A 12,044-nucleotide genomic window follows, 5' to 3' on the forward strand; every position below is an offset into this window, starting at 1 on the left:
GAGCAGGAACTGGCACCTGGGAACTTAACACCTATAGGATTAAAATTCATAGGACCGTAACACAATTTAGGTAGGAAGGGACCTCTTTAGGTCACTTGCTCCAGCCCCTGGCTTAAGGCAGGGTCAACTCAGATGATGTCAAATCCCATCAAGATGATTTTTTTATTTTATAAAAATCACTGGATTCCTTCCATAAATGATGGATGCTACATAACAACAGCATAAGAATTATTACACTGGTTTCAATGTTTCTGTTTTTATCAATATTATACTTGTTTAAATCCACCACCTTCAGCCCAGGTATTCCAAAGCTATCCTAGTGTGTTCAGGAAACAGAACCAGACCTTTTTTCAAAGAGGTTTCTAAATCAAAACACTTAATAGTAGAGGAGTAATGATGACCAGTTATGCTGTGCACTATGTATTCTTTGTAAACCTGTATTTTTATTTTTTGTCCTGTGGTTTTATAGATACACATACATGTATATATACATGCATAATATAGTCAAAGAATATTTCACACGAAAGGTAGTATTTCAATAATGTACAAGTATATCAAATATTACTTAGTTCTGAAATCAAAGCTGGATGTCACTCTATTGAAAATCACTTGCATTTACCTCATGAACAGAGGCCAAAATTTGAACAATGTAAGAACCTTTAGGCAAACTCCTACAAATCCAAGGTCTTTATCTAATTTGTAGAGACATTTAGGTTAAGATGGAAAAATAGTGCTTGGAATTAACCTCTCTATTAAAGATGAGGAAATAGCTTTACTGAGATAGTTTGGCTCAAATAGAATCAGAAAGATTCTGAAGTATCTTCAGAATAGACACTGCAGTATCTTCAGTAAGCCCTGTGGTCCCTAAAGAGGAGGTAAGGATACCACGAGGCCCACTCACACAAGGACACATAAAAGAGGATGACTGCTCTCCCTATCCCTATCAGAGTAGTTGTCTGATAGCTGAGACAGACGTTGGCCATGGCATAAGGCTCGTGCTGGGCCTTACAAGAGAGAGAGAGAGAGAGAGAGAGAGAGAGAGAGAGCTGCTTATAATGTAAGCAGGTGTACCAAAAAATTGTGACTGTAGCTTTCAAACTCTAGCTAGCAGCGTTATGAGATTCCTCAGCACATGAAAGCTGCCAATGTCATTTTTAAATTGACAGGTGGTTTGTGCCATTGACCTCCCCTTTGATACTGACAGAGGCAAATTGCTATCAGCTCCTATCTGGCACCGTACAATGCTTAATGAAGAGCTCCTTCTACCCTGGGATTTCTTTTCCTTGAGAATGGTATAACATCTTTATAGCATGGTGATAAGTAATACACACTTGCTGCGATCATTCTGTCACTGCCTTATCATGCTACTTGAAAATGATTTGTGGTTCCATTTCATACTCTAGTACTTTTCATGTAGTATATGACTAAATCATAGCAGATTATTAAGTCAATATATTTATATTGATAGAACCTGAAGAAACATCGATTTTACACCTTCTCCTATTCATTTGTTATGAACTCGGTACTCAGTTCCAGTGACTAGACAGATTCTAGGGGAGATATTTTGCAGGGAACAATGAGAGAACAGATGCTTATTGTTTTCATTAGTTACGGTGGCAATGACAAAGGGGAGTTCAAACAGAAGGCAGGCCTGCTCTGGCTAAAGAGAGCAGGATGGCATAAAGGAAAGCATACGATGGTAAAACTGTCCATATTTCAGTCTATTTATTGCCATTAAGTACGCTTTGATTATCATTACTGCAATGGTTCAAACTGGGGCTGACTAGTAATAAATAAATGTTAATTTAATGAGCAACAGAATGCTCCCCAAACTCTACAAACTAAGGCTGTAATTCCATTAAGAGGACTCTTGTGACATAAGCCATGTCAGCAAAGCTCAAGTGATTTGTCAATGTCATAAGAATCTGGAGGTGGAATTGCAACTTTAATTTATGGGTATTTCAGGGATTTCTAACCAAATATCTGTGGTACTACTGAAAACCACAAGAGGTGCTGAGATGCTACAAAGTAAACCATTATTGCTTAAACTTGTAAAAGGTAGCAGTGTTGCTGGTAAACAATAAAAGCAGAACTGTGTTAGTGTTGTTTAGAGAAGTGTTTTTAGCATAAAGACACCTGAAGCAATTTTAAAACCCGGTTTCTTATTCATGTGCTGCACCAGCCTGAGTGGCAGATGACTTGATGTGTAGAGTAAGAGGCAAGAAATTCAGATATTCCTGGTGCCAACTTAATAAAACCACATTTCAACTGAAGAATGTGGTTTATTTCTTGCTGCTAGCTGTTGGGATGAGCTAGTTCTCCTTGGAGGCTGGCAGCTTCATGTTCAGAAATGCTGAACTCAAGAATCAACTCACAGAGTTACAAGCACACAGAAACTTTGTGTCTTTAAACTTTTCCTTGACTTTAGGTCTCAAGAGCTTCAGTAGTTAAACTGGTTCTAGTAAAAAAAAAACAAACCCACAGCTCTCTTCAGCTTTTACATGGAGAAACATATGAGGGGTGATTTGCCAGGTTGGCATAATTATTGAGAAGGAATTTCCCTACAATCTGTGAGTTATACCTCTGGAAGAGATTGCCTCTGTGAAAGACCTTTCAAAATATGATAGAGTCTAACAAACCTGACCTCCTAATGCAAAATAAATTGTGTTTGATGGGGTCAATTCTCATTATATCCCTTGTTCACCTCTCAGCCAAGACACCTGCTCTAGAAAAAACACTCTTCAGTCATGTTAATATACTGGTTCCAGAGAAGCACAGGAAACTTTGCCATGGGAATATTGTTCTCTGCTGTCTGAATTAAAAAAAAAATAGGTTTCCAGGAGGGGATATTGTAACACTGAGTGAATTTTTCAGTTAAGGGAATAATCTTGAAACATTTTACTACAAGGACACTAAAATCAAAACATTACATGTACTGTTGCCTAGGTAGTAACAACTGATAAAAACCTCAATCAAAGAAAGAAGCAGAAAAGCACTGAAGAGAATATAACTTTCCTATTGTAAAAATTCTGTCAGGACAGTAACATTAGAGCTGGCTCAGTGCTAGACCCAATGCTAGAAGATATGTATGTTGAGCAGTATTACCTACACTCCTGCACAGGGCTTGCTGCTAAGGAGACATTCAAGAACTTCTCCTGTTCCAAATACACAGTTTGAAAACACATGAGAAGTGTGACACAGATAAAATACAGACATTTCCCCCAAATTAAATACAGACCAAATCAAAGCCTATCCAGTCCAGTATTCTATTTCCTACATATGGGAAAGAAAATTAAATGACTCCTTGAAGAAGGAGACCATAGTACTCATAAGACTAGAATCAGCTGTGTAGCTACACTGTTGTGAGTCCCAATTCTCCCATCTGGACCAAACTCAGGAAAATCTATTCTCTGAGGAGAATAAATGATCAATGTATTATTTATGGAGTGACAGAGGAGAAGTGAAATATCCCAGAAGCCAGTGGAGGAACTATGGATACTCTAAAGCTCATGTTGCTTTGAGTGACAGGAGAGAGAAGCATGGTGCAACAAGAGGCTGAGCTCACACACGAACACTCAGGTAAGTGTCTAACTGCAAGGACAGCCCAGACAGATTTGCCATGGCTGAGCTGACTTCCATTACAGAGGGAAAACCATCTGTGGCCCTTTCCCTGATAGTGAGGGGGAACTGTACAATGCACTGGACTCCACTGCACTTGTGCCCCAATGAAAAGGCATCAGATGCCTCAGTGCTATTTGTTCAGCAACTGAAGATAATACACATCCATAAGCAGTGATACGGGGCTTTTGTTAAGATTATCCCGAATATACAGGAGTTTGCTGTATCTTAACAACTAGAATGATAAGGAATCTTTTAGAATATGTCCCTTCCTCTCTTCCACAGCTGAGCATTGTCCACATAATTTTTCCCCTTTGAGAAATGAATTTCAAAACTGATCCAAGACCAGCCTGACATGATGTGTCCCAACTCCTTACACTGCTGGTGGAAGGCAGTAGTTTGGATCAGAGACTGATCTGGTTTATATCAGCCTTTGCATTCAGGGGATTCTGATTAAAGTCAATGTTTTAGCCCTTCTACAGAAAACTGGCAGCTATGGCAGTACCAGGGAAAAGGGTGTGATTTAAAGAGGAAGGCTTTTGAGAGATCTATTTTAATTTCATCTATTGTATTATAAAACAGTTCTTAAAGTCCTGATTATTTAGTTGCAATAGCCTTCCTGCAGCTAACCTAGGAAAGAACAAAATCAGGATTATTAAAACGAAAGTCCTTATTCCAAGAGGCCTAAAACTGAAGAACGGAAAATAAATACAACCTGAGATAAACATGGCAGACACATGAAACAAAATAGGCAAGACCTTTTCTCTCTTTTTTTCCCCCCTCCAAAGAACAGCAGCATTCTGGCAGAGCTGATACACAGAGCAAATGCATACAAGGACAAGCACTTGAAGATGATTTTATTTATATTATAGTCAAAGTTACCTACTGGTTCAAATTTAGTCTTGTTTGTGATTTAGGAACAATAGACAGTGACAAGCATGCCCTAAAAGGTGTATGAATAATATGACCTAACGTGTTTCCCTCTATTTCTGTCCTTTTTGATTCATGAAAGCACTGAAGTAATGAGTAAAAACATTCCTATTTGCAGACAGATTTAAGTATATACTGAACATTTATCTTTGGTTTAAATGCTTTATTATGTAACGATGGAATTACATGCTTAAGATTAAGCTTATGTTGAATATTTTCTTGAAGTGGGACACAATTCTGAAGTTTGAATTTGGTAACATACTGCTTGTTATCCCCTTCATAGCTACAAGACTGAGCCCTGCAATTCTATTTATAAAGCCTCTTTTGTAGTATTTCCAGTAAATTAGTGACTAATGGAGCTCCTTAGAGCTACTACAGACTGGATATTAGAGACTCCAGGATGCAATAGTGCATCACAGAGCTATATGGATGAAGGTTACAATGAATGACAGAAATCTTGGATTAGATTGAGATTTGGCTTATATTGAATAATTTTTTTAAACAGCAATAGACATAACATCCTTTTTTTTTCCTTAGAGCTTGCGCCAGAAAAAATAGTACGTTTGCAAATGGATATTAAGCAATGCCAGATATTTTTGGGGTTTGTTTTAACAAATTAACCCTTTGCGTTCTTTTCTGGTGTCCAAATAATTGTATTGGAAGCAGATGTTCTAACAAAATTTACATGATCAGAGACATTATGCTCACTTATTAACATACTGTTTAATATTCACTACAACCTGTTTTAAAGAACAACAATGTGTTAACATTTAAGCCAGGAGGGATTTCTGTACACTATATAGTACTTGATGTAGCTTGTTTATGCAACAGTCTGACAGATACAATTAATCTCATGAAAACGACCAGAGTACAGCATAATGGCATATTATTTTTGAAGTAATAGAACACACTTTCCCTTTGGAAGTCAGAACTTAATTATATCATATAACTTCAGGATGCAGAGAAAAGCTGTAAGAGAATGAAGCTTGCTCTAAAGGAGAGCTGAATGAAAAAACAGTAGATTTTATGTAGAGAGAATAATAGGATAATCTCCAAACAACAGAATGAAATACCTCCAACAAATGCATCTCCAGCTCCATTGGTATCCACAATTTCACTCTGATCACTCACCAACACAGGGAAAGTCGTCACTTCATTTTCTGTAAGAAAGGGAAGAATAAGACATGAGTTACTTGGGGATCTGACTTTGAAATGCACAACAAACAGGGAAAATCAAAACAATTCAAAACTGTGACCTTTAGCATGATAATTTGGGTAAAAATAGATTGGGTTTATAATTCTGTCTGTATTTACTTCACAAAGATATGGGAACACGTTCAACATAATTGGTGGGCATTTTCATTACTTAGTTCCAGCCTTATTTATTTTCTCCACATCCTAATACTAAGGACAAGAGAAAAAGAGTAAGGAAAAGAGTAAAAGAGAAAAAATAAATCAGAAGGAACAACATAAAACATATGGGCATTTGGACAAGAATGAGAAAAATCCATCCTGCCAAAAACAGTGCTTTCTACTAGTTGCAGGAAGGTGAGATAGCCTCCAGAATGGCCAGTGCAAGCCTCCAAAAGATCAACAGAAACTGCTGCATTGTTAAAACCAAAATAGATGATAATTAACTGAACTAAAGCTGTGAAATAAAAAGCAAACACAAGTGTAAATCAAAGTGCTTTCAAATTACACCTTTAAAAAAAAATATATGTAAGAAGCCTTGCAACTTGCCATCTGACTAGATTTGGTTTCAAGATTTCAATGATTTCACTCTCTTCCTTAGTATTTATTTTAAAAACCCCAACTATTTCCTTCAGCTCCCTGCCCTCTACTGGCACTCATTAAATGTATTGCAATAGGTGGATACTCGGCATCTTCACCTCCAATTCACTGCCACACCACAGTTCAGCATAATTACACCACTTAGGTATGATAACTTTGGAGTTCCAGGGTTATAAATTTAATATATGCCACTAATTAATCAGCTATGGCTTTCCAGGTGGTAATGTCATAATGACGTGATAAAAATATAATTACCACCTTGTCACAATACCTTGTTAAAGTGTAAATTACCCCTGTAACAGAGCCAATGGAAGTTCTGCCTCTGGTAGTCAGTATGCATTAAACTGTCTCAGAGCAAACAGATTGTCCTTTGGCAGACAGCAGGAATTACAAAAAGGGGAGGGGGAAGAAAAGCCTGTCAACCAGTGAGAAGAAAAACCATCAGAGCTGCTTTCTTTTAATTTTTGGTAAAAACAGAAATAAAATGGAAAACAGAGCTTCCAGTAGCTGAAACCTGGAGATGAGTAGTTTCTTCACTGTCCAGCAACAGAGCAGATCATAAAAATCACTCTTACACTGACATACACAGTAGCAAACAAGGAAACCTAGTTTGGAAGGCATATAAAGAATTCACAGTCTCAAATCAGGCAAGTCTGTGTATGCTGCAGAGGTACCAGAAGGATCCTGGTTTCTGTGAAATGCAGTGTATCAGCTCTACTGCTCTTCACCATCTGCTACTAAGTGAACCAGGCAGATATAATGATGCTGCCTCCAGAGGGAACTGTTGGCTGGCCCACCAGGAGGGGAGGGGAGCATTAGCAACAACCATCCATGAGAGGCAAAGGAAAAAGGGTAATGAAAAACATAAGATGAATATTCCAATTAAAGAACAGGTTTCAGTCAGTTCTCAGAGCATCCTACTCTCTACCCTGTTAAGAAAGCTATTTAGAAACGTGCTTCAATGCTGTGTTGTGCTCTTAAGATAAGTCTTTAGGAGCAATGTTTTTTAGTAATTTTAAAAGGATTCATTTGAATTGGAAATCATGAAAGAGAGGTCTTACATTAAACTCTGCCAGACAAGCAGAGTGTATTCATCCATTTCACAAGAAGTATATTGATTTGCTCTAGATAATACTAAAACAATGAACAATGTGCTAGGTCTGTTGAAGACACATTGTAATAAACTAACCTGCTCCTTCCCAAGTGTGCATGGGCACACAAAGATGTTCTGCGTGAAATGCACAGCAGACAATTGAATACGCATACAAAAGTCTGTGTTAGGGCACAGAGAGTGAATAATGCACACTGTATTCTGAAAGCTGTAAATGGGGTGTGGCATCAAATAAGATTCTATTCAAGCAAGCAAGAACAAATGAAAGTTACCATCATCACAATTTTCCTTTCTTTTCCTCTGTCTTGACTGTCCCCCCCTCAAGTCCCTCTAGCATGTGCATGTAAGTGTTGCACTAGGAGCTCCTATTCTATTCTATTCCTTCTGCAGTAGATTCAATTGTAAGTAACTGAGTTAGTCTAAAACCCCAGATACATTAGGAAAGTCTTCTGGTGTAGAATTTTTTTGATTTTTTTTTTTTCTCATCACAGTTTTCCATGCCTACCTGGGTAAAGTATCTTCTTTCTGTAACTTCCTATATATTTTCAAGCAGAGCAAAAATCTCGTATTTTGAAGTACTGAAGTTTAAGATGGAGCCAGCATGGCTTTGGAGCACATGCTAAATTACCAACCAAAATATTACCAACTGCACACATCCAATAGGCAAATTATCTTTCTTTACCCTCAGGAGAACTTCTAGCATAGTAGAGTCAACTAAACTACAGCTGACAATAATATATACTGGAAGATTAACAAAAGAATACCAAGGTTTCTTTTCCTTTCCTTTACAATAAATGAAGTAAGTTCAAAATAAAGCTGCCATTAAACTACTATTTTATTAAATTGCTATGTCTGTGTAATAGCACCAAAAGAGCTAATTTTCCCTTACTGATCTGTTTTGTAGCAACTAAACACAACAAGATGAATCACGATGAAGCAGAAGTCTCCATTCTGAGTATCCTTATTTTTGTGAATTTAATGTTGCTTTAACTTCCCTTTTGATCCATTATGTTATAAATCTCCCAAATCCATCATAGAGAACATTGAGACACCTTGGCTAAGTGCACCGGTCATCAGTGGCCTTGCTTTTCAAAGTCAGTTCTGATTTCATTCATCATTCTGAGAGCTTATGAAATAAAGAATAATTACATAAGTGTTTTGAAGTCCAAGTGCCGCTGCTCTGGGCATAAAATCCAGTATTCTATTTTTATGTAACAAATACCTTCTATGATACAACATATTCCATTTGGATATCATTTCCTGGAAGCCCAGAATTGTAAGCGCAACTGCAGTAAGGTGACTAGAACCAGGGAAATTTTAGAAAATAAACACTAATAAAATATAAAATGTTGGGGCTTTGCTTCAAATTTAAATGACTTTACATTTGTCAGTAACTCAGGTCTTTCAAAATCACCTACAAATAATCAAATTTGTAGGTGATTTTGAAATTAATTAACATTTATATTACAGACATTAATGACTTCATAGGCTGAAGACAAAGTAAGTTCACAGGTAAGTCAGAAGGATACAGCTCATTGGTAAATTCAGTTGTTGTTAATCTCTCACATTACTTATATAAAGAGGTAAAATCTCTATTTATTTTCTTAGGCAAAAATACATGCTAGCATATCCAGCTTAACATATTATTGTAGGTAAAAAAGTCTGGAGAGATAATAAATGGAGAGCAATAGTACCTGAAAAAACCCAGTGCTCCTTCTGTTCTAATACTCTTAAACTCCCAAATGAATACAAACCTACTTCACAATGTTGGCAGAAACAATCGAACTCCGATGATAGGTGCAAATACTACAGGTCTGTCTCTAAACCAAATTAGAATCACAGACTACATGTCTACTCTTAGTACAGTAATAAACACCAGCAAGCAATCATTACATCCAATTAGGCTGAGTACTTTCCTTAACTGGGTCATTTACCAGTCTCTCTTGCTCTTAAAAGTGGATTAGATGTGTAAACTTACATTTAATTACCTGTAACAGAACTCTTATGGGCAACATGTTGGAGTGTCCTTAATTTTGTTTTAAAATAAAATGAAAGGAAGAAGGTAGACCTAAAATATATAGAAAAAAGGTCTAGCTATTTCCTCAAATAATCTTTTGATCCATGGGTTGGTAGTGGTAGTACAGATGCTTACAAGATGGAGTCACATTCATGTTTCTTTTGTGAGCTTTAACTTGTAAAATAAAGAAACAACTGTGAAACAGAATTCTGTCCCATCTCCTCCCCACCTCCACCTCTCTAACTTTCTTTAGATCAGGGGCCAAAAAAAGAGATAAAAAGAAAATAAAAAAAAAAAAGAGACAGGAAGAACTTAACAGAACATAGAAACCTGAACCAAAACCTATAAATGTCTCTGGGCAGCTGTAAGGTAAGAAGTAATGAGAAAAGTATTTGAAACCAGGCCATGTAGCTTCGGATGAGTTTTAGCTCTCACCTGTCTCCAGAAGGTAAACCCCAAAAGGCTACAAGGCTCTAAGTCTCTGTATCTTCTTCAGCACATCAATTCATCTTTAAAAACCCTCAGTATAGCAAGACTTTCTCCTGTTTTGTTTGACAGTAAAATAATGCTGTTGCTCTCCTTCACACAGTGACACCACACTTGGTAATGGACATCAAAGAGACACTGCAGCTCTCCCCTGCTTCAACCCAGCACTGTCCAAAGCTGCGAGGCAACGTGGGGCAGGGCACTGAACCCCAGCTAGGAATCCCTCAGACATGCAGTGATTATGTACTTCAAACCTGGCACAGCTGATGCAACCTGGCACTTCTAAGCAAACAGAATGAGATCCTGCATTCTCAGGCTGGGACTTTCAGATGCCAGTTCTGGATGGACACTCTGGTGCTCCTGGCACTTTCTGGGTGCGTGTTAAGCTGGCCTTGGTTTGCATGCTGACACCTCCCTCTATCATCACCTCCTCCCTCCACCATCACCTCCTCCCTCCACCATCTAGGTCTGTGCACTGTGGGCCTGGTGCTGTAGCTGTGTAGGGCTTGTCAGAAAAAGAAGGAATCTCTTTGTGCCATTCAATGGAGTTACAGCATGACAAGCAAGATTCAAGTCAGCCACATGCTTTGGGATCTTTCTATCAAGTATTTTAATAGTACACAAGAAGCGATGCTGTATTCTAATTTCTCTATATGTACCCAAGAAATCTTTAGAATTGGTAATGTAGAAGATGTTTACCCTAACAAATGATAAACAAATGACCCTACACAAGTTACAGAGCAGCCATAATTTATAATGCTTTATTACGTCTGTGGTACGATACAAGTAACAAATATTAATTGATTTCTATAATAAAAACCCCATTAATGGTTCTCTTTAGAAATGGAGCTAAAATTCTCTTTGCAGTTTGCTAAGCAAAAGTGTTGATCAGGATGCAAAGTGCTGTCCCTCAGAGACAGCTAGTTCATTTTCAATAGAAACAGAGAAAGAATATGATGCCAAAGACTTTCAATCTCCTGTGGCTCTAGTCACAGTCCCATAGATACCCGTAGGGGAAATGACAGTGTGCAGACCCCATTTTCCTCTATCCTAGGAAGTAAATGAGACTTGTCTTCCCCTTATAGCTCTCCTCAGACATACAGACTGTACCATTATCTGGTCAAGAGTATTTAGATTCAGAAGTTGTGTTTGTAGCCTTTCACTGAAGTGTGATTCATAGGATTACAGTTAATAGGGGAAAGAAGGTTCATCTGAATCAACCTGTACACTCATACACATCAACTATTAGCAATGATGTAAAATTAAACACTATTTTTGCACACAGGGTGTATCCTGTGAACCTATACCTGATTCTGTCTGCAATCCTGTTAATTCAACACCACTCCTTTGAAGTAACACTTGATTTATACCAGCACAAGATTGGACTCAGAACTCCGTATATAGTTACAGTTGTAAGAAATGTAACAGCATTGACTAATGGCTCATGAACATCTTCTACAGGCAAAATGTGTTTTGTTTACTTTATCAAAGGTGTGGGGCACACTTAAATGTCATTATTTTCTATATCATCACTGCCAGTGCCAAGAGTTGAATTTCTACTTTATTTCTCATATTAAATAATTTTTAGTACAAGTAAACAGAACACTGCTTAAAAGATGGAGAAGCAAGAGGTCAACAGAAAATACTGCTTCAGTTCTGCTTTGGTTTGTTGCTAATAAAACGTTTTTTAAATATATATATATGTGCATATATATATATATATGGAAAAACTGCCCTAAAGAACAAGCTGCTGAATTTTTCTGGCATGTGTCACAATGTTTAAGGTTTAGAATGGCATTGAACTCTGTTGAAAAAGCCTTACAAGCACACAGGAGTATTGCCATTTGCCCGCCAGGCACTGATTTCAGAGGCAGCTGAAACTGCGCCCACTGAACTGCCAGGAAACGCACTGCTCTAGCCCGGCATGGCTGCTGGAGACATAAGGTAGTGTTCAGAGCTCAAGCCTCTCCTCTGACTTCTCTCAGGGCTCACACAGGGGCTGAGGACTCAGGAAAGGCAGGGGGTGTGAAGTCACAGGCACCAAAATCAAGAAAAGGCTCTGCAGGTATTTCACTGATACAACACAATGAC

General features: G+C 37.8%; 1 protein-coding gene across 2 annotated transcripts in view; it reads right to left on the reverse strand.

Annotated features, from left to right (window-relative positions):
* ADK (adenosine kinase) overlaps window positions 1-12,044 on the reverse strand; it is a 272,833-nt gene that overhangs the window by 12,652 nt on the left and 248,137 nt on the right. For both annotated transcript variants that reach the window (XM_058841194.1, XM_058841195.1), the window contains exon 10: window positions 5,622-5,708. In XM_058841194.1, coding sequence (XP_058697177.1) covers window positions 5,622-5,708 — 87 coding nt within the window. The remainder of the gene's footprint in view (window positions 1-5,621; window positions 5,709-12,044) is intronic.

Source organism: Poecile atricapillus, chromosome 6 (genome assembly GCF_030490865.1).
Source record: "Poecile atricapillus isolate bPoeAtr1 chromosome 6, bPoeAtr1.hap1, whole genome shotgun sequence".
Lineage (NCBI taxonomy): Eukaryota > Metazoa > Chordata > Aves > Passeriformes > Paridae > Poecile > Poecile atricapillus.